At 43.2% G+C, this 23,670-nt stretch overlaps 1 protein-coding gene across 2 annotated transcripts in view; it reads right to left on the bottom strand.

Moving 5' to 3' along the window:
• Window positions 1–22,463: 22,463 nt before the first annotated feature.
• The window catches only part of si:dkey-90l8.3 (LIM domain transcription factor LMO4-B), a 2,387-nt gene continuing 1,180 nt past the window's right edge, over window positions 22,464–23,670 (bottom strand). Inside the window, exons 2-5 of one of the 2 annotated variants that reach the window (XM_068605415.1) lie at window positions 23,542–23,670; window positions 23,310–23,406; window positions 22,812–22,970; window positions 22,464–22,504 (exon numbers count right to left, since the gene is read on the bottom strand). The exon at window positions 23,542–23,670 is cut by the window's right edge and continues 110 nt beyond it. In XM_068605415.1, coding sequence (XP_068461516.1) covers window positions 22,496–22,504; window positions 22,812–22,970; window positions 23,310–23,406; window positions 23,542–23,670 — 394 coding nt within the window. In that variant the 3' untranslated portion in view covers window positions 22,464–22,495. Of the gene's footprint in view, window positions 22,505–22,713; window positions 22,971–23,309; window positions 23,407–23,541 lie in introns of those variants that run through there. The other variant, XM_068605414.1, reaches the window with a different exon arrangement.

The raw sequence follows: 23,670 nt of genomic DNA, 5'->3' as shown, positions 1-23,670 counted from the left end.
CTTAGCACCAAACAAGGAGACAAAGGATGAAAAAAAAAGGAAAATGACAAGGAACTTTCAGGTTCCCACTTTAACAGCCTATTGAGATGCAGAACAATCAGCAGCAGCAGCAGCAGCAGCAGAAATAGAGCTATGTTGTGTTCATTGTTGTGAAGGAGAGGCGAGGTGAGAATTGACTCTGCAGTGCAGGGAGCAGGCTCTCCATGCCAATAACCACCTCTCATCAGCTCCCCTCTGACACCCGCTCACCCACTGAAATACATATCCCTTTCAATAGCAGGACGCCTTCTCTCCACATGTTTAATTTTCAACTTGAGGTGTACCTCTTGTTTATATAACAAAGGCCTCCTCTCAATTAGAGCACCTGGGTGGGAGGAAGCGAGGGTGCACATCTACACCCTTCAGGCCCCCTCCCTCCCTCCCTCCCAACTCGCTCTTCTCTACCTCTCAAACACACTCATTTTACAAAGAGTCACACATGCTCTCTCTCCCTCTCCCTCTCTCTCGCCGCATAGCTGTTTTAGAGATAATGAGATTAAAAATCTATTTTTGTCAGTCAGTAACCTGCAAGTGATGCATTAGTGGGAACCTTCCACAACACTACCGCTATTACTAAAATGAATGGGAAAGAAATTGCTTCCCCCATATTCCCACTTCAACGCCTGTCACCCTCACAGGGTAGTTAGTGGAGGCTTATCTCGCTCACCTGGCCACCTTTGGTTTTACGTTATTCCAGGATGAGTCTCGACCTCAAGGACTCAGAGAGTAAGGGTGTGTCACTCATGGTTGGGATTATATAAATTAGAGGTATTGTAATTCTGCAACGTTCACAAGTATCGAGACATACAGAAGGTCCATGCATCCACACAGCTTGATTGTTACTCAACCCAGTTATTTTTGTTTAAACAAGTATATATACTTAATGAATGATATATATAGGCAGTGTACCTGAATGTAACACAAGTTATATTATGCTTCACATCTGGCTCTTCACTGTGTTTGTGTGTATCAACTGATCACCATATATATCTAATAATATAAATATATATATATATATATATATATATATATATATATATATATATATATATATATATATATTAGAGCTGTGAAAAATAACGTGTTAACACGCTATGATTAAATTACAGGAATAATGCGTTAATTTTTTTAACGCATTTAACGCATGAGCAGAATAAGCTTCTAATATACCTATTGAACTATTTCCGCTCCATTGCAGTTAGAGGTAGATGTCAGATGTTCTCTCGGAAAGACGTTGTCGTTTCACCAGCACAACCAGCCTTAGCTCAGTCGAAACGAGTCACATGGCGCCGCGTTTCACACACATTGACGTTTCATGAATATTACTATCTTCGCAATAATACGTCACAGAGATATAGTTTCAACTCTGGCGAAATCAGTAGAAGTTCCACTTCCTTGACCGATTTTTTGCGTCATCGTAGGTGCTTCACACAGTGAGATATGAGCATTCTACACACTGCTGTGTCATATTATAGAGAGAAGAGGAGCAGGCAGTTTAGCCGACGTTGACGACGACAAATACGCGCTGCCGGACGGGTCCAGTCCCGCCTGTCATTACATCTTACCCGGATACAACACATGCAAAAGATACGTTTTTTTGATTGGCTGTAGCCCATTTCTTTTTTTTTTGATTGGCTGATGAGTGACTCCTGGCGGAGGGGGGGCGGCCTTGATTCCTCCGTGGTGAGTGCAGCGCGCGACCAGGTCATGTCTGCGCGGCGGCACATTAAATAGCCTGGAGTTGTTTTTTTTTCAGCGTGAGAAATACGATGTGTGGCGGATGGGCGTGATTTAAGACCGAAATGCGTGACACTTGAGACCCCTGTAGTATACTATTTACTGAACCTTGCAATAGCATATTTACGTAGTAACGGGAACTGTAAGTCAGCTATAGCTGCTGCTACCACGGAACTAGTGATAGCAAGCTAACACGACTTAGAGGGTGTCTATGAGACTGAACGGTGCATAATAAAATATTGTCACGATCCCCGTGAACTTCCTTGATGTGAACTTAGTACGCATAGTAGTGTTACATTTCTGTTATGGGTTTAAAGACTATAATTATGGTGGTTAGATCAGCATAAGCTAACCTGAATTAGCGCAGCGAGCTAACGTGACTTCGATGGCTTCAGGGTCTCTATTAGACTGAACAGTCCGTAATAAAATATTGTCACGATTCCTGTTTACTTTCCTGATGTGAACATAGTACGCATAGTAGTGTTAGATATCTGTTATGGTTTGAATGACTGATAATATTGTGTTGACATTAGCGGTAGCTAACCCGAATTACAGCAGCGAGCTAACGTGACTTAGGCCTATAGATGGCTTCAGGGTCTCTATGAGACAGAACAGTGCATAATAAAATATTGTTACGATCCCCGTTAACTTTCTTGAAGTGAATTTAGTACGACTAGTACGGTTGGATCTCAGTTATGTGTTCGTAAGACTGTAACTACTGTTACGTTAGCTTCTGCTAACCGGACCATAGATGGCTCTCTGTTAGCTTAGCAATGTTAGCACGTAGCATTCGTTACGTGTTGGTGTGTAACTGTTACTCTCTTTCAGTGAACTTATACTAACTATTAGTGATGTATTTTACAGAGAGGATTCACAGCTGTCAGGGTCCAGAGGACAACATACAGCATCGCTGCAGCAGGCTCCAGTCCGTCTCTGCAGATCACTAGGCCGCACGCAGGCCTCAAAGCCAGCCACAGCTTAGCATTCCCAACATATAATAATAAATTTGGTTTCAGACATAGAGACATGTTTCTTCCATTTTATTCATACATTCCACCGCTTTTGTGAACCAAAGACCCTTTGGTAAAACAATTTCTAGCACCAAAACAGTTGAACCACATGAGTAAAGGTATGTTTTCACCAGAGACATGAAGAAGTTCCAAAATAGTATATGTATTTTTCAGCTTTTAGGGCCATGATATCACTTTACACTTGTGCCTTTGGACAATGATGCCTCATTATTTAGAGAGCTGAGACTGTTCTGCAATTTTAGATGTAAAACACACGAGTATGTATCATATGCAAGTGAGTTTAAAAAGTGAATTTAAGAAATTATATACAATCGAGAAAATGACCTGAGACCTCTGTGAAGTAACGTCTCAACGCTCGCGTAGCATGTTGGTCGGCGCGGGGCGTTCAAGAGGAATGCGTCAAACCAGCATCACTGAACAACAAAGACCCCTCGCTAAGTTTGCCTGTGACAAGCTGACTAGCACAGTTGCGGAATTAATATTGTTGAGAATGAGGGGTTCACCAAAGTTTTGCGAGTGGCAACGGGGGACCCGAGCACCAAAGCACCGCAAAGACGCACAATCATGACACAAATCCACCAACTGTATAAAGCTGGGAAGAACAAAATGGAAAATGACTTGGCTGCTACCGAACATTTGGCGCCGACAGGGGATCACTGGACTTTAGTGAGTAAGGAGAATTACCTGGTGACCAGACGTCCTCTTTTTCCCGAACATGTCCTCCTTTCGAAACCTAAAATTCCAAAACGTCCGGGATTTTGCCTTGTGTGATATTTGTGTTTCTCTGGGTCTTTCACAAACTAGTTATTACGCCTTTACAAGTTTTGAAACGGTATCTTACGTTCACCTTCTTGCGCGAGCTCTGACCGTTGAGAGAACTGTCACTGGGCGACCGATCTCAGGGTTGCCAGATGCAGGATAATTATCCTCCAAATACAATCATTCTGAGCCTTTGGTACGATAGTACGCCATCACCAATCTGGCAACACTGAGCACATTGTCGCCGCCACTCGCGACGAATATCCTGTTACGCTCTGAAGAAACTAGTTCTGCATAAAACATCGCGGTATCAAAAATCAACTGAAATTTCAGCGACAAACTTTGTTTTTGGTAGTTTAGCACGAGTTTTTTATGTGCTAAAGATCGTGTAGATGCACGACTATGGAGCGGGATGAAACGATAACAGGGTTCACCTTACGGCCTATAGTTGCATAGTTTACAACAGCAGCCCAATGTATAAATGACAATGTATATATCCGTTTTTTTTAATCATAAATCTTTATGTTTTAACACAAATATACCGAGAATATTAGTAATATGTGATTAATAATCTGATTTAAATTTGTTATCATTTCACAGCCCTAATATATATATATATATATATATATATATATATATATATATATATATATATATATATATATATATATATATATATTATATATATGTATATATATATATTATATATACATATATATATATTATATATATATTATATTTCAGCTTACATATTATTTATATTATATATATATATATATTATATATATTTATATTTATATATATATGTATATATATATATATATGTATATATATATATATATATATATATATATATATATATATATATATATATATATATATATATATATATATATATATACATATATATATATATATTACATGGTAATCTGGTCACAAAAAAGAAAACACAGGAAAGGGCTATTTTCAGGTAACGTTCCCCGCTGGAATCAAACTGAGATCATTGTAATAACAATATATGTTGTGAATCTTAACTATAGGACTCCAAACGCCTCATACAACAAAATAAAGACTTCATCTCCCTAGTCCAGGGTCGTCCATGCAAAATGTCCTCCTTAAAGATCTATCTAGTGAGCTGCTGCTCATGATCAGCCAGATCATCATACACTTATATTACTATGACTGCCGTTGGTAACACTGACAACTCTTGTGGGATGTTTGTATTGCTGCCGCTCTGAAGTCCTCACAGTGTAGTGTTCGGGTCCACACACCCTCCAACTTTGAACACAACGGAGTTGGTTCCTGAATATCCAGGTACCTATATACTGTGAGGCGAACTTAGACTGGACCAATCGAGATTAATAATCAGGTATTCAGCAAGCATGTCGACCCCCTAGAATCTCTAAGTAATAAATTATTCCGGGGTTAGGTTACTCTATTGTTGATGCATTTCCATTTGTAATCCCTTCAGTCAACATTTAATCACATTACTGTAACGCATAACTTTGATCCAGTCCTTAATAACGCACCAGAACTATTAAACACTCAAACTAACTGTATTTGTGAGTTCAATGCTGTTTGCAATGATTTTGATCTCTCATCAAACCTTGGAGGCTGGTAGGAACAGGGAATTGACAACAGACCATCTTTCCTGCAGGGCCCATTACTGAGTCATGGTCATGCTCAACAGACTGATTTCAATAGAAACCAAATACATATTTGTAGTGCTGATAATGTAATGCAGTCAGAAACACAACTATACAGTAATCCCAGTCCGTTAACGTTATTAACATCAGACTTCAAAGTTGCTTCAAATCCAGTCGTGAGCAGCACAAAGCCAGCAGGTTCACCTATTTGATGATCCAGCTGCAGCCACTTCACATTATGACAGGTTGTGATAGTTTGTTCTGCTTTGAGGTGATGTATTGTATTAGTATGAGCACTGAGCAGCAAGCTGTGCAAACAGAGCAAGCAGGATGTGCAGGGATTGATCTGAGGCTAAAGGTGGGGAAGTGGTGCCAACAGGTCTGGACCCCACAGAGTGGAACCAGTCAAATTTGCCAGTATTTGAGTTTAAACTAAGCAAAGGTTAATGGAGTTTATGACTTTGGAAATGTAACTTTATTGTTGTCATGTCAGATGGTAAAGGGAGAATGTATTGCAGTCAGTGCTGCATTCTGCCTGTAGCTACTGTAGCCATGATTTCTTAATGCTGCATTCACATGGACACTCGCACAGCCGGGTGGCAGAGGAAAAGCAAAGGAGACCAAAGAAGTAACAGGATGGCAAAGTGATTCAAACATGACAATAAGCTTTATGATAGAAAAAAATAGATACACCCTAAAATGATTTGGTATCACCTATTAGATGTAATTATTCTCGTAATGCTTGCAGCTTTAATATGTCGAGAGCTTGTTGACCAGTACATACCATCATGATGTATCATTAATGCCCAAACCAACAACTAAGTCGTTCTACTTTAGTGTCTGTAACTGTCACTAAATCACTGTGTATATATCAAACTGAAAGTAACAATGGCGTTTTTTGGACAAGAGATTGCAACAAAACCTATCCAGTTCCTGAATCAAGAAAACGTACAAAGATTACAACCATATAGACCCCTTTTCTGTCTTTTCTGCAAACATGATTACGTATTATTTATTGTTTTTGGCAATTTTGAAGTTGATTATCTTGCCCAAGGACACATCGAGATGGGCCTGCAGAACGACCATGCTCCCCACTGAGCCACAGTCGCAGTGTTGGAGCGGAATCAAAGGAAGGAAGCATCTAAGTTGTTGTTAAATTCTACTTAATTAGCAATTTGGTAGATAGTTAGCTAACATGCTAATTCGGCCATGCTTTCATGCTACACTGGTTACAGAAGCTGAACCTGCTGGTGGTCAGCACCAGCACTTGGTCTCACGGACCCTCCGCCCAACTCCTTGACGCTAGTAGACTACTTCAGTGGAAGGAGAGAAGTCAAAGACCAGAATAATGGCGTTGGAAAGGTAGCCAGCTAGCTAGCTAGCAGTCGCTTATTGAGTAAAATATTACATCTTAATGCATGGCTCCGTGAAACTATAAGCAATGTTGTAGCTCGCCAGAGTCTAGAATTATTTAATTAAAATATTTCAGCGGGTGGAAGAAAATTTTACTGAGAAATTCAGCAAAGACTAAAACAACGACCAGTGGTAAAAATCACAATGCAGTGTTAACTGTTATTGTGGACTTTGCTATGCCGAGGTATGGTTATTAAAATATATTAAAGATGATCATTTCAATTAAATCAAATGTTTAATACAACTTTTAACAAATATGGATCATAATGAGGGCTATTAAAAGTAATATCTAATCACTTAGGATCACTTTCCTAACTCAATTAGCTGCTAAACAAAGCGCAGTATTTCATACTTAGACATGTGGAGTTTAGTAGTGAGTTAAAGAAGAGTAACTTTAGATCTGCAGGTGGACAGAAACACACTTCAATGAATGTGATGTGCTCTGAGTCTACTGAATGTGTAATAGTTAAATTGAGAATATGCCAATGTTGAGTTTATAGCTTGTGGTGTTGCTCTAATTGGCCCCAGAAAAAAATCAGTTAACGCTCGAGATGCAGGCTGAAATATAATAACATGTCGTTCACCTGAAAATGTATTGAAGCGGAGAACAAAATGTGTGAAAGATATCTTGAAACCTGAACAATTAAAACTTAAACTATTAGTACCTAGTTACAATACAGTTCGCCACTCATCAGCCTCCACCCACAATGTTCACAAGCCAAGTTTCAACACCTGGCTGAGAGTCTTTCACACTGATCAACAACATCGTCATCCTCTTCCCATCGCGTTTCACATCAGTATTTCCTATTTTTAATCTCAGGCATGAATGTTGGATATAACTTCTCAAATAAGAGTTTATCTAAAATGCAGCCATTATGGTAGTGCTTTCGGAATAAGCCTTATCTACAGTTTTATATGTGTTTGTGTAGAGAGGTGTAGTCTCGGTTTCAAGTTATGAGTTCAGCTTAGGTGGTCTCGGGTGTCAGTGGGGCCGTGGGCTGAGCAGCCAGCTCGGGGAGCTTAGCTGGGAGGGAGCTGCTCTCCTGCTGCCTCACCGAACAGCAAATCAAACCAGATGGGCTCATTTATGGCCAATTAGCAGTGTGCTGCGAATGGAGCGCCACTGACGCACCTAGTGTTGTTATTATTACAGCTTTTATCTGAGCTCAAGAAAAACCTGGCGGCTACTAAGTTGGGGTTTTGATGCATGTTTGACCCCCAGATGCGTGAGGAAATTGGAGACTTGGTCTTGAGAACTGGAAGAGAGGCAGACCGTGATAAATAGCTCCAGGAATGTTGACGATTATCTGTGCTTAGCTGTAGGACAGAATCTGTAGAAAGCGGTTGAAAACTACACACACTTGTAACAAATGTGAAAACGCGGCATTTGCAGCTCTACCGCTGAACGGGGAAGGAGAACAGAAGGAGAGGAAGCGGGGCTGCTTCGGCTTGCTGTGGACTTTTCTCGTGCGACGCCCCCACTGCAGAGACAAGAGTGTCCTGTTACTGAGAGGGAGGGGGGGGGGTCGAGTCCTATGCAGGAATGTTGCTCTCGCCTCGCTCGGCTTTCGTCCCCCCTCTCACTCTCCTCTAATCGTTCCCTCCATCACTTATTTGGCCTTTGCTTGACTCCCTCTGTGATGGTCCACTTCACTTAGCTCATAAACAATGCCCCAGCCCCTTCCACACCTTCATTTTTCTGCCTGCCTACACGCTCCAGCCTCTCACTGCCTTCTTACCTCCGAGTCATATCAGACCTTTTAACCGTAATTAGTTGAGGGACTGCAGCACAGCGAGCTGTTTCCCTAATTCATCATCGTCTCTGGGAGGAAGAGAAAGGTAAGGTAACGCCGCGCTGGAGGAGCCTGCTGAGATAATGACATCATCAGACACATGCAAACAAAGCCAAAGCTTTGTGTTGTCTTCATTGTGTGCAACCGGCTTCACAACATGAAACGGAACAAAAAGGAATAAAACCAGCTGCTGCGCACGTCTAGTGTCTTTGTACATAGAGAGGGGGAACACTGCTCAGATCAATGCAATGACAAAAATAGACTGCTTCTTTGAGGAGGTTGTGGCTGCACCCTGACACTGGCCTTTACCTCTAAACGGGGTGTTCCCTCACTGAGGAGGAGGTCGTGTTCAGCTCCATGGTAGGTCCCGAGGGAAACCAGGCACCAATGGCAGCTCAGCGTTGTTTGAAAGCCTCTCAATGAAAACTCCTACATCTAATTGTCCCTGCAATGCTTATCAACGCTGCCAATCCCAACTAGAGCGGAAAGACAGAGCAATTTTCCCATTACGGCGGGAGCAGAAAATGGAGGAGAGACGAGGAGACGAGGGAGCGTGTCGTCTCCAGAGAGCAGTGCAGATGGCTTCATCGCCAAGTTCAAAAACACAGACAGGAGGGATGGGGGCGAGGGACGCTGCACATGCACTCTCACAGCGCTTGTAATGTCCTTGTGCACAGAGTACGTTCACACACGCAGCTCCTGTGCTCCGACAACATGCAATCAATTAGCTTTTAACCTATTTTGTGCCTCCAGTTTCTTTCAAGGCCACAGTGGCACAGAGTGAGGATTCATTTCAATGAGCACTGAGATCATAGCTGTTTTAATCTTGCTGACCCCTGCCACAGTGGTATAGATAAGCTCACTTCAACTCAGCCAGTGCCGAGCTTTGATCCCCCAACAACCAGAGAGGCTCCGCAGACATGCACATGTTTAGATTTCCTCTCCCAATATGGAGATTACATTCAAGTTGAAGGAAGAGCTAAAGTTCCTCTTCAGTCTGCCGTCGTCGAAGCGCAAGAATGCAGCGCCACTGTGCTCGGATGGATATGATAACATCCCAGAGACCAGGACTCAACCCGAGCTCCAACAGGGAGGAGATCAATCTGTTTACCTGCTTTCTGCAAGGAATGTTTATTCAGACACATGTAACTGTGTATACAGTTCACCATAGAACCCAGGTTGAAATGAGACGTGCGTCTCTGTGTGTGTGTGTGTGTGTGTGTGTGTGTGTGTGTGTGTGTGTGTGTGCGTGTGATTGGAGGAGAGCTTGTCTTTACTAAACGCTCTGTTCATTATCAATGCAGACATCTTTAAGTGTCTGCTGTCTGGCTCCACTAGGCTTATCAGTTTCTCATTGGCTTACACAATTAAAGATACCACACACACAAATGTGTGTAGCCATGCACACACACTCAAAGCCATGCCTGTGTGTGTGTGTGTGTGTGTGTGTGTGTGTGTGTGTGTGTGCGTACACACATATGCAAAGAGGCATTCAGCAGCCCACCTAAATCCAAAATAGATCAGCTTAACCTCCTCGAGGCAGCAGAGTGGTTGGACAGACCATCACAGGCCTCACAGACAGCAGCGACTGTGTGCTTGTCTTTCATCAGAGCGTTGACCTCCTTCCATCCCAGAAGTCAGCAGCGGGGCAGATGTTGTGATCATTCTGTGCTTTTTTGAGTCATGAAAGTTGTCCCAAAAAAAAACAACCATCCCCTCCACATCCATCCTCATTTGTATCTAAGTGTTCTCCACCTGTCTTCCTGGTTCTGAAACCAACACAACACATGTTGAGGAAGACTCATTTTCACACCAAAAAGGGGCCAATGTAAATCTATTGTCTCTATCTATCTGTTACTATTCCTAAGTTACATAACTTAGGTAGGATAGGAATTCAGAATGAATGGCATTACTCATCTTGTCATATTTTTTTGTTTAACAGAGCTGGAGTTCACATATGAATCCACACCAAAGCCATCTGCTCTAACAGTAAATTCAGGATCCACAACAAATAAACGTATTTCTGAACTGACTATTAAGCCAAAAGAAAAACACATCATTAATTATATTTATTTAGGGAGTAGTAGAAGTAGTACTACTAGTAGTACTAGTACTAGTACTACTAGTACCATAGAACTTTTGGTCCATTCAATTGCTAGTCAGTCGGCGAGAGTGATGGGAAATAACACAAAGTTGAAGGTATTTAAAGATTCTGGTCTTTTTGAGAAAGCGAATGCCAGAAATGGTGCTGTTTCACTCCCTCCTATGTCTGAGGTCATGACCAGCAGAAAAAGCAAACAGAGCAAAAGATGGGGCCAGAGATTGGTGCAGGGCTGTTGGCCTCCTGGATCTCTTATCTAGCTGCACCTTTACTAACATCATTGTGAAATGAAAGACCAGTTTACCAGCCGTTACAGTCAGGGACACAGTGACTTGACAAACTGAAAATGTCAGGCCTGCTTTGGTGTGTTAAAGATGTATCCCTTCACACATCCAAGACTTCAACCAGCCAGTAAGAGGCCACCTTGTCTTCTCGGCTTTCCTCTCTCTGTTCATCTGTTTGCCTTCCCCCATCTACCACCACACATCCATGCCCCCCTCACCCGCCCTCCCATCCTCTGTGCAGGTGTGTGGGTGCTGATAAGAAGCACAGGTGCCCCACGGTTCAGCAAGGTGAGGCTGCGTTGGGTGAACTCTGCCCTCGGCCCTGTGCTGGCATTTCCAAATGGGGAGAATCTATCGAGGAGGGCAGGAGGGCCGCTGCTTATCAAGCCAGCTGACTGAGGACCAGGAGCCCGGCAGAGCCACGGAGGACTTGAACCCCCGGCCTGCAACACAGCATCTCACCCAACGTCTGGCAGCGGGGCCCTGATAGACGGAGGAAAACCGGTCCACAATTCTCAGGGTAAAACCGAACACCCCTCCCTTTCTGAATCAGGTCTGACACCCCTCACCCCGGCCTGCAATGATATCTCTGACTGAAATGCCAAACACACACTTACACAAACACACACACACACACACACACACACACACACACACTGACATTTCAGCTGCACCTCTTTGCACTTGACTCTTTAGTATTGTTTATGTGGTTGAGTGTTAAGTAATCCCTCCATCAAATGTGTAATCTAGAGAATGGCGCCGTCAACAAAGAGATCTCTTTTTTCTCAGCTGTATGTATTTAGAAAAGCTCAACAGTGTCATTGAGCTTCTATTTTCGGCTCCTGCACCGTCTCACTGATTTGTAACATCATGAAGCACATTTGTACATGTGATCTACTGCTTGCCTGTCGCACAACACCAGTTAGAGTCATTGTACGAACTGGTCCCCAGTTAATGGTATGGTGTAAAGTTATCAAATTCACTGTGAACTCTGAAGCTTCTGGTGTTACAGCTTCATTCGCATGCTCACGGCCAAATCTCAAAATATCTGCCTCACAAAGAAAGCCATATCCCAAAATAAACTTGCTCGATTGTTTTCATAGGGAACAGGGAATATGTCATCAAGGTTCATTCTATCTATTCTAGGAAGGATGTTTTTGTCAAAATGACTCCTCTCTGAGCATATTTGGATAATAAAAACAATAATAGCAGGTCTAATAAAGCAGGTGCTTAAGTTGTGTGTGTATTAATGTTGTCCATGCTTGATACTCATACATTATTTTTCCTTTGCTTATGCTTCAGCTTGGTACAGTCTCAACCCAACGTGGCAGTCTGAACCCACCTGCTCCCCCAGTTCAGAGGCCTCAATTAGGGAACAAGGCTGGGATGTTGTGAGTTAACTTTAATAGGCAATAAGGGGATTGTGGCTTTAAAGGCTGGCCCTCTGGTAGAAAGCAGGCAGGGTTGGAAAACTCACGAGGCGAGGACTCTGGAAATGCTGCTATTAGAAGTCAAATCTACAGTTCAGGAGCAGTGTTACCTTCAAAGAAATAATTCAGCATTTGAGAAGTGTGATTATTGGCTTTCTCTTTAAGAGTGAAAGAGGAGAATGTAAAGCAGCAAAATAATTCTCTGGCCAGATAATATGTCCAACATCTTAACCTAAACAAACTGGGAAACATTGCTCATCAACTTGACTATGACTGTGTTTGTTAAACACGAACAGGAAAGTTAACATCACCATTCGATAGATGGACTGTACTGCTCACCACTCAAAGAGCTTCAACACAACACGTCATCATTCACCCATTCACACCCATCCACCGAAGCAAGGTCAGGACTCTATCTGGTGGAGGAGGGTTCATACACGTATTCACAGCTACAGCTACAGCTACGTCTTCACGTCCCGAGGGATGTGACTGTTTTTGACAAACAGTTTATCTATCCACCGAGGACTTCTGTGCAGCATCTTTGACTGCCAGCTTGGAGACTGTTGGTTGAGGATTGTCTGGTGACAATGTCCCTGAAACAACTAAACACAGATTTAACAAACCAGAAGTGTTATGTGCATGAATATTATTGAAGCATAATCTTCTTAATTAACGAGCATCAGCTTATTTATTTCTAGTAATCCATCCGACTGTAGTAACATGTATTAGTAAGCTTTTTCATCTTCCTTTCGTAAATATGCAAAGCATGGACTTTTCCATAATTTATGGATTTACCATTGGTGAAAGGAGGCTGCTATTATGTCCATCAGTGTTTGTGTGTGTTTCTTTCAGCACTCTGAGCTGCTTCTGTTGCCAACGATGAGAAGTTCAGCCTCTCCCACCAGTACCAGCTCAACCCAGATCCACAGATGGGGCATTTCTGACTTCCTCCAAGATATAAATAGTGTGACATAAAGGGAATGATATATGATCTCAGTCATTCATCTAAATTGGACAAATGAGGCCCACACGTCTGAGCTGTGAACAACCCACCCCACCCCACCCCACCCCCACCCCACCCCACCCCCACCCCACCCATAGGACTGAATGAATGGGCCAATGTATGGGAAGTGGTGGGTGCTGTACATGCACACATATTTAATATGGATTTTCGTGTGTGTGTGTGTGTGTGTTTGTGTGCATGAATATAAATACACATTATCATTGCTTCCATAACCTTCCACAGCATTCACAGGAGTATCTGTATTTTCATGATGTGTGTGTGCGTGTGTGCGTGTGTGCGTGTGTGTGTGTGCGTGTGTGTGTGTGTGTGTGTGCGCGTGTCTTTATGTACAGCTCTTTGTGTGTGAGAGCGAGGGAGTGAGAGGCAGCATTGTTGCATCTGCTCCTCATTAAAGGGCGCTAATGAACGCACGTGTGTTCCACCTGGTTTGTGGAGTGGGGGGGTTGATGAGGGCCTGGCCTTTCCCAGCTCTGCTATCGTAAAAGCTGTCTCAAGACAAACAGGCGAGCTCGATCCCCAGACGCTCATCTGACAACAGTTTGCCAGTTCCTCCTCTAATGATGAAGGTGATGCTCGGCGGCGGCCCTGCTCGGCAGGACTGTGACTCTACCTGGAAAAAAAACAAGACTCCCCTCACACAGGACGACCTGAAGAGAGCCAGGGAACATCTATAGGAATTACCCTTACCCTAACCTCACCCTGAACGTTTCTGTCTGGCTTCTTCTGGTGTTGAGCTTTCCAACACCAACACTCATACTCTCAGACAGACTGTGCCGGGGTTAGCCTACAACGTGTTTGAACCAATAGATATCAACCTTTGCCACACATTATTGGATGAACTTCTTTTTAAAGGGTCATTTCACGACAATTGCAAAGGAAACCATCTTGTCTCACTCGTGGTCGCGGCACGTGTAGATAGATTGGTTTTGTCCTCCTGGCTGAAACAATAGAGGACGATAGAATTCAGTTCCAGGAAGTAAACCTTGTGGCCATGGTTAAAAGTGAAGTTGGATCGGAGATGAGACACAAACAGCCGTCTCATGGCAATGTCTGATCTACATACCTCTACAACCTTCCGACCAAGACTTCGTAATGACAGATGAAGCATTTTCATTGGCAGGCAAACCTTAAAATACATTGGCTGGCCAAAAAAAAAAGTCGCCACCTGGATTTAACTAAGCAAATAGGTACAAGCCTCCTATTGGAACAACGGTATGTGCTCGAAGAATGAAGTCGGCTGACTACCTGAATAAACTGAATGGCATATTCCTAGATGACAATGCCAGGATTCATCAGGCTCAAATTGTGAAAGGGTGGTTCAGGGAGCATGAGACATCATTTTCACACATGGAGTCCAGACCTGAACCCCATTGAGAATCTCTGGATGTGCTGGAGAAGCTTTGGGCAGCGGTCAGACTCTACCATCATCAATACAAGATCCTGGTGAGAAATGAATGCAACACTGGATGGAAATGAATCTTGTGACATTGCAGAAGCTTATGGAAACAATGCCACAGCGAATCTGTGCCGTAATCAAAGTTAAAGGCGGTCCAACCAAATATTAGTGTGTGACCTTTTTTTTTTTGGTGGCGACGTTGTTTTTGGCCAGACAGTGTATGTAGTTTGAGGTATTTTAGGAATAACTAATGACTGTTTTTTTGGCAGGAGGCAGCGACCAAAAATGCTACCCAACGAGTCTGCTGGGCTCATCTGGCTGTCAATGGATGCTTCTCGGACTTCAAACAATCTCACAGTGTTTTCTGGCTCTGCGTCTCAGTCCAGAACGCTGTCAGTCTGATCAATTAGACTACTTCCTGTTTCTTTCCCCCTGAAGAAAAATGGGTGGATGACACATTTTAACACGTCCTGCTTTGCATTTCTTCTCTTTTCTTGGACTGTCCCAACTCTAAGTCAAGGTCTGGCTCGTTGAGACGAATGTGTGTCTCCTCGAAGAGACAAGCAGTAAAAATACTTTAACGTTGTGTTCAGTAACTTCAGCTTTCCACGACATCAGACTGAAAAATAAAACCCTTTCTGACACAACGTGCCATGAGAGTAGAAGCAATAAACCCAAAAATGAAAAAGTGATACAACTGCATGATAACATGAACAGTTTATAAATCACAGAGAACGGTAATAAAATGAACACGTAATAGATCGACAATCAGAGAGAGGATAGCAATCAATCAAAACAAACTAGAGGCGAGTTTGAATAAGTTTTTATAACTTTCCAAAAGGAGTGATTTGCAGGAAGTGACTGAGGAAGTTTGGCAGCTTCTCTCACAGAACCGGTGCCCTGCTGAGGAGGCCCGCTCTTTAAGCTCTTGTTTCCATCGTAAACAAAGTTGTTGCAAGTTTTTTTTCTAATGAAGTGACGACAATCTGCTTTAATTCAATATTTATTTGCTCTCAAAACAGCTGACGTTGAATTGAAAACACAGTAAACTCAACGATTGTGAAATACCTGGCGCTGAAGGTGTTTCTTATCAGCAGAACCCATCAGGGGAACAGGAGGGGGGGGTCACCTGTCCAGCTGCCTGTGAGTCTCTGTCAGGTTGGTATGGACCCTGCACCCGAGGGTGCTCACCTCCCAGGGTCCTGCTCGGTGGAGGTGTAACCTGCTTCTGACTGCAATGGGTTGGTGATGACCAAAATAAAGACGTATGTTGTTATGCTTTTGATGAGTGGAGCAGATTTAAAGTGGTAATTCTTGAGGTTGCTGTTATGTGGTCATTACTGTCACATCCAAAGAAAGAGCTGAACACCAGGACCCTCACTGGTCAGCAGCCGGTCCTTTGATGGGAGGCTGGATTGATTGATTGGTGTAAGTGGATGCTTCACATTGTTGCTTAGCATTCATTTCTTACTGTGTCAGAATCAGAATCAGCTTTAATGGCCATGCACATTTTCACATACATGAAATGTGATGCCGGAGTCTGCGCTTCATACTTGTTTTCAATGCAAGAGCTAGATATAAAAGAAAGACCAAAAAACAAAGACATTAAAGAAACAGAAAAACAGTAAACAGTAGTCCAGAAAGTGCAGCTTGTGCAGATGAACGTGTCTGATTAATTGTTCAATTGTTCATCAGACTGACAGCCAGTGGGAAGAAGCTGTTCCTGTGTCAGGTTTTCATTCACCTAATGTCCTTTTTTGTTATTTGACTTGAGTGAGCATTAAGAATGCATGATTTATTTTGTCAATGATGGCATTATTATGATGTGATAATGAAAAGGTCTTCACTGCATTACTATAGAATGATACAAGTCATATTGACAATTATGGATGTAGATCTATTTACACATTTTGTATTGTCATACGCACAACCGTTACAGAGAAGCCGTCGTTGGCAATGAACATCTTAGATCTCAGGCTCGAACAGTAAGTAGAAGTATATAAAGGTGCAATATGAAGGTTAAGAGTCCTATGATGGATTTTTATACCAAATTGAAATGAAAAAAATGTGGCGCTCAAACCAGAATTAAATGAATAAATTGAATCAGCTGTGTTGGTTTCACAGGGAACATTTTTATCTTTCAAGGCCGTTTATTTGCAACTGCTCGACGCTATTGTCTTATCTCATTACTCATGTCTTGGACTTAAACTTGAACATTCAAAATTATATTTGTAGACCAGGGCTCCGGTGTTTAGAGCAGCAACATCTCCTTCATGGACTGACTTCACTACCAGGACTCACCAATAGAAGTTGCTCATCCATCCATGTGTGGACTTTGATGTAAATGTCTTTCCAAAGACTACCAGTGAAGCACTGATCCTTTTATAATAACTCTATCGTATGGACGACACTGACTGATTGTAATGAAAAACCAGTATCGGCCTTATTATTATCAAACCAATGCATCATTCTAACCATAGTTGGGACAGTGGAGGGGAAAGAGACGATGCATTTGTTGACTCTGTCACATTGATCTGCCTGTGTGCCTCTCTATCTCTGTACACACCATTCCTCAACCGTGTCCAACGGTGACAGCCGTGGGTAATGACAGTCGAACGCTTGCTCGCTCCTCATTTACTCGGAGCTGGCGGTGTAACAGTTCGCTCAGAACTCTTAAGTGCTTGTTAATTTAATATGCAAATAAGTCTCTTGACAATCTGAATGCATTTTAATGAAAAGGCTGCTGCCTCCACGGGCTGGGCTGCTGCAGGTCGTCGGCTGGCTGTGAGTGGTGGGGGCGCGGAGAAAGGCCACGGGCTGAGCAGACAGCACAGGGGAGGTGTGGCTGAAGGGTAGCAGCGAGACACCGAGCTACAAAGTATTAGGGGCCAGAGAATGGAAGCCCAGATGGCGCCGTGTATTGAACATGCGTGGTGGCTGCTTGCAGCCCGAACATGTGTCACACATGGAGGTGATGCTGCTGTCACACCCGGCTTTGGCCTCCTCTGATCTGTCAGCCAGTGTTCCCAGCAGATAGAGCTTCAAAACAGAATGAGGGGTTATGAAAGGGAGCAAACATAAGCATCAGCCTGCACAAACATGATAGAGAAAACACACACACACACACACACACACACACATCGCTCTGTTAATGACAGACCTTAGCTCAACCTTTGCCTACATATGGGTGGCGCAGCGTGCTGAAAGTAAGGTGAGCGTGTTATTGGGAAGGTGGGGGGTGGATTGCAGGCGGTGTTAAGTCAAGCAGGAACCCTCAATGTTGCTAATTTATTTACAGATTTAATTAGATGGATAGAGCCCTCACAGATATAAGAAAGAGAGGAGAGATGTTGCCAGCGTTACAGCACTTTAATTATGGTAGCAGGCTCCTGATCCCTGCGCTCCGCTGTCTGGGGAGCCAGTTAATTAAAATCCTCATTATTTTACTTTTAATTAGTTCCCCCCTCTTTTGTTTCCTTTCACCATATGGCCGTGTTCCGTGGTCAAATTAACGTAATTGAGCTAATTAAGCCGATCACTTTAATTATTCAAAGCGTTGCGATTGGCCAGGAGAACTTTTCTCCCTCTCTCCTCCCTGACATTCCTGTATGAGGTTCAGAGTTGTAAAGTCGCTCTCTTTGTCATTATGCTCTCCTCCCGTGCTGAAGGCAGTGAGTTATGTCTGCAACATGCCTCACTTCCTACATGCTCCAGCAGTGTCTCATGTTTCACTCCCATACCATGTGGGGTGTGCAGTGCAGAGACCTCAGTGGATTCAAAGAGGATTCAGAAACCGTCAGAACATTTAACACACGATGGTTAAGACAAATTAGGTGCATGCTAGTAGTTGTCGTCGCTACATCTGGTGCTCGGGGATTGGAGCTACCACAAATAGCTTTGGCAAGCCCAGTCGCTTTCAGAGGGATTGTCAGCTAAGCTAAATGCCACAGACTTCTTTCAACGCAATCATTGCATTTACATGCTTGAATTTTGAAAATGGTGACAACCAGATGGCGGATTTACAGCAAACATTCTTATGTTGAGCTCAATGCCTCAGGGTGGACAAGGCCTGTCTATCAGCATTCATCTACACAGCACACATTACCTCTCTGGCATCCTTCATTGTCAGCTCATTTATATCCATAATCATGTCAACCTCACCTTTACAATCATCATTTATATACATACATACATACATACATACATACATACATACATACATACATACATACATACATACATACATATGTATGTACGTACGTACGTACGTACATACATACATACATACATACGTACGTACGTACATACGTACATACACACATACACACATACACACACACACATACATACATACATATGTATGTATGTACGTACGTACGTACGTACATACATACATATGTATGTATGTATGTACGTACGTACATACGTACATACACACATACACACATACACACACACACACATACATACATACATACATACATACATACATACATACATACACACATACACACACACACACATACATACATACATACATACATACATACGTACATACATACATACATACATACATACATACATACATACATACATACATACGTACATACAGACATACATACGTACATACATACATACATACATACATACATACATACATACATACATACATACGTACGTACATACATACATACATACATACATGTGATGAACTCTGCATTTGACCCATCCGAAGCCCTTCCAGGAGCAGTGGGCTGTGAAGCAGCACGGCCCAACGAAGCTGAATCTGTTGGATCAAAGTTAACGACTAAGTGATAATGTTTTTATGTTAATTAGTTAGTATTACATTGATGTTTTAAGCACCCAGCATGGCTGAATATGGCATGGTTGCCAGGTTGCCATTGGCAATCATTTTGAGAAATTGGCAACCAATTATTGGCCTTCAGCAACCATTTTATAACATTTAGCAAAATGTCCTCTCCAGAATAAATACATTTTGAATATTTGTTTCAATAGATGATATTTGAATATTAGTGTGACAGTCAGAAGCAGACAACTACGCTCGCATGTGCATTGCTGCATTTACTCAGACGCTTGAGGCCATGACCAAGCAAATCAAGTCTGACTGGGGTTGTGAAGTTGACTAAACCTGAACAACAACAAACAGGAAAATTGTAAAATTCTTGGGAGAAATATCCAGCATGTCACATATAACTGCATGGTATATCAGTTGCTCAAAATATATAGAGACTAAAAATGGCAACCATATTTCTGTTTCAGCAGCCATAAGTGGACCACTTCTAAAAGCTGGTGCTGAGCTTGCCCAGTGTGAGGAGGTAGGTAATGCACTTTACATTTTAAGTCCGTTGATTAATAGAGGGCATCATGGCTTCACGGACAGAAAGTCAAACTTCAACAACACCATACAGATCCAAGAAATAAGTCCGTGCAAGATGATGGGGCTGGCCACAAACCTCCACTCCACATATTGCAAATTAAATGTTCTTACCAATGGCGACATGTTGTGTGTCTCGGTTTGGGCCTCCACCCTAAAACAGTCTAGCCGGATGGAAATGTTATTGAAGTGCTGACAGATTCAAAGAATTTAATAAAAGGCTTTCACACACGAATAGCCTGTATTAGCATAGTTAGCTATTCGATAGCGATAGTTCAATAATTCTATTTTCAAACATTGCTAACAGTCGGACCTCACTGGTTTACATCTGGTGACACAAAGCAGACGCCAACATATTGTCTCGCTGCAAACGCTCGTCTGACGACATGTTGGAAAGAACTTCTGGCTGTCGGACCAGCGGGTCAGCATCAGGAGAAGCTGAGCTGAAGGAGGGCAGCCATCTTGGATCTATATCACAGGAGTGTCTGTGCTTTGCCGGTCCTCCTCCTCTTCATCATGAGCATGTAAAAATACCCTGGCATCATCTCGTGTCTTCACACCATGTGAGGTGAAGGAGCTTGGGCAATTACACTCATCTGCATGTGTTAATATGATTAATTAGCAGGAATAAACACTTTCCTATGTCACAGGCTACACGGTGAGCCACACACCTGCAGAAGCTCTGATAAAAGACAACGCCTCATGGCAAAGAGGCTTTTCTTGAGACCTGCTAATTGGCATCTGAAACCGTTCCGGCTAATTAGGAAAAGGCAGATGAGGCTTGATTAGTTTGAATGCAAAGTGTAACTTGTGGTGCAGAGGGACTCGGAAATGTGCCGAGGTTTTATTTCTTCGCCATCACGATACAAAGATAATTGTAATTGTGATCATTTGCATACGTTAATGAATTTGCGTGACGCTTCTTGATCAGACGTGGAATAAATAATTGATGCAGTATCAGCACTTACCATGACAAGTGGGATGTTTTGAAATAGCTAAGCGCATTAAGGTGTGAGTTTGATGGCTGCGTCGCTCAGAGGAAAGGTGTGAAAGTAGAGCAGATCCTATCTTCTGCTTCCTACCGCTGCTATCGCACTAAGATTAACTCCCAACCTCATCCGGTATGTGAGACTACAAGATTTTACCTAGCTGTAAAAAGGCACACAGAGTTGGAGCGAATTGGACACAGCTCAAGAAAAATGGTTTTTCAGAAACCATGCGGAGTGGTGGAGAACAAAGAGCTGCGATGGGAGACAAACCAGTCTGTGTTGGAGCTTTAATTGGAACATTGGTAAACAGTAAATACATCAGATTGTTTCAAATGCCCTGGATGTAGAGGCGGCCACTCCCCTTTAATTAGCCTGCTTTTAGATTAGGCTTTGTTAGAGGCAGGCAGCCACGGAGCCAGGCAGCCACGGGATATGCCCCGAGTTCAGCCTCCCAGGAGCTCCAGCAGCACAGATACAGGGCTCATGTTTAATTGCTTCTGTAAATGGTCAGAGCTCAAGCCCCCTAATTCCATTCCTCGGGGTAATCAGGCATGTTTTCACCATACAGGGCTAAAGAGAGTGAGAGAAACAGTCACATCCACCATGCTAGGTACCATGCAATACAATGCCACTCGAATGGCTCTCAGGGGCTTCAAAATGAGCGCAGACCTCTTCATGACATGATACAGGAAACTTGTTTTAATTAGATTTTAGTTTGGAACTCCACAATTGATGTTTTTTTTTTTACACATTGAACAGGTATCGGATGAAGAAATTTAAACAAAACCTTCACTGGATCCTTTCAGTTCTTGGCATCTGAAAAAGCAGCAATCATTCCTTGAGTGCTGAAAGTCTCTGTTGCGGGTTTGAATCTCACTTTGCGGTTCACCGACAGTGAGCATTTTCAGACACTGATCTTCGCCTGACACCGATCCATTTGATTACTATTCCTCAGTGTGTAGGATCTCAGATTAACATATACAAGAGAGAGATCAAGAGTTCATTAAAAACACCGGCGCTCAGGGGAAATAATGCCGCACGGGACAAGCAGAGCTCTGACAGTCACTTTACGGCGGTCCATCAAACGTTCATTCAAGCATCTTCTATTCCCGCTTCCAGTTGGCTCTGGCTTTCATCCTCATGCTTCAACCACAGCTTTCTCTTGGTCCCAAAGAAGCCTTTTGCCAGTGCGGTCCACACGCACTGCAAACCTTTGATGACGCACAGACCACTTGAACATTGAACACAACATGAATGTGAATGTGTACATAGTCTCTGATGCGCTGACGGACGGGGAACTTGGTGAGAAACAGCGTCCTCCCTGGGGAGGAGAGGCCGGGCAGTGATGAGAATCCACAACAACAAGGACAGAAGTAGGAGAAGAAGAGAAGCGTGGGCAGCGGGGGAGGGGGTGAGGGGGGGATGAGGGGGAGAGGCAAGGCGCAGTACTTCTGCCATTCAGCATACCTGCAGACAACGGAGAGTAGAAGGTTCAGGGTCATCTTCATGTGGGAATACAGAACGCCCCCAGCTTATGAATGCACCCACATGAACAAATGGAATAACAACAACATGTCAAGAGTGTCTTCATGTGGCTGGTCAAGGTGGAGCCAATTGTAATCCTTACATAAAACTCCTATAACTGTCATATACTGTCTGTTTTTCACATTACCTCTGATGTTATCAATTCTATTGGTTCATGAAACATAGTCTCTTCTTCTTCACATTACAGCCCAGTGCTGCCCTGTAGATACAGATGGTTCGCTGTATTCACCTTCTGGTCTGTCAGCACAGAGCTGCTCTGAAGTGGAGGCAGGTGGCTGTTGAGCAAGACGGCGCCGGGTCTGTCGTGCTCACAGAAGATTGTGCCGTTGATGTAATGGAAGCGATCGCCTGGCATCAGCCTGTTTCTACAGGTGGCGCAGCTGAAACACTGCAGAACAGAAACAAACAGACATGCATCGAATTCAGGCCACGGATATATATTTTAAGCACGCTACCAAGAGTTGGAACAACATATTGCCAGCACTTGATGTGAGAAACTGAAACTGGATGGATGAATATGAATTCACATGTAAAACACTAGAATCTAATGTGTTGTAAAAACACCTTTAAACAGTGTTTTCATTGGAGTGTAAAAATGGACACATGGGGAAAGAAGATGGACGGCACAACTCATTTCTCTCCTGTCTGTCTCCACCAAAATCCCAGATGTTTCTGTCAAACGAGCAGCGGGAGACAGAGTGCGGTGACGTGAGAGCGGGGGATTTACCTTGAGGTGGTAAACATTTCCCTGCGCCCTCATCACCATTTCGTTGGCTGGGATCGACTGTCCGCAGGCGCTGCACGCCCCGCTGTGCCCGAACAGCCTGCAAACACAAAAACACAGATTGCTCCGTCTGCACAGCCTCAAATAAATCTCAAACCAGCAGCTTCTCCTCCTCCTCCTCCTCCTCCTCCTCCTCCTGCTCCTCCTCCCAATGCCACCTCTTCCTTCCTCTCACCTGATGTAGTCGCTCCGACACAGAATCATGCCCCCTTTGCTGTAGCAGGTGGTGCCAATGTCCCCCAGCTGGGCTTGGCAGCAGGAGCACTTGAGGCAGCGAGTGTGCCAGTAGCGCTCCATGGAGAAG

This window comes from Clinocottus analis, unplaced genomic scaffold, assembly GCF_023055335.1.
Source record: "Clinocottus analis isolate CAN_PGR_092001 unplaced genomic scaffold, fCliAna1.0.p SCAF_7, whole genome shotgun sequence".
NCBI lineage: Eukaryota > Metazoa > Chordata > Actinopteri > Perciformes > Cottidae > Clinocottus > Clinocottus analis.
This window is presented reverse-complemented; position numbering and strand designations above follow the sequence as displayed.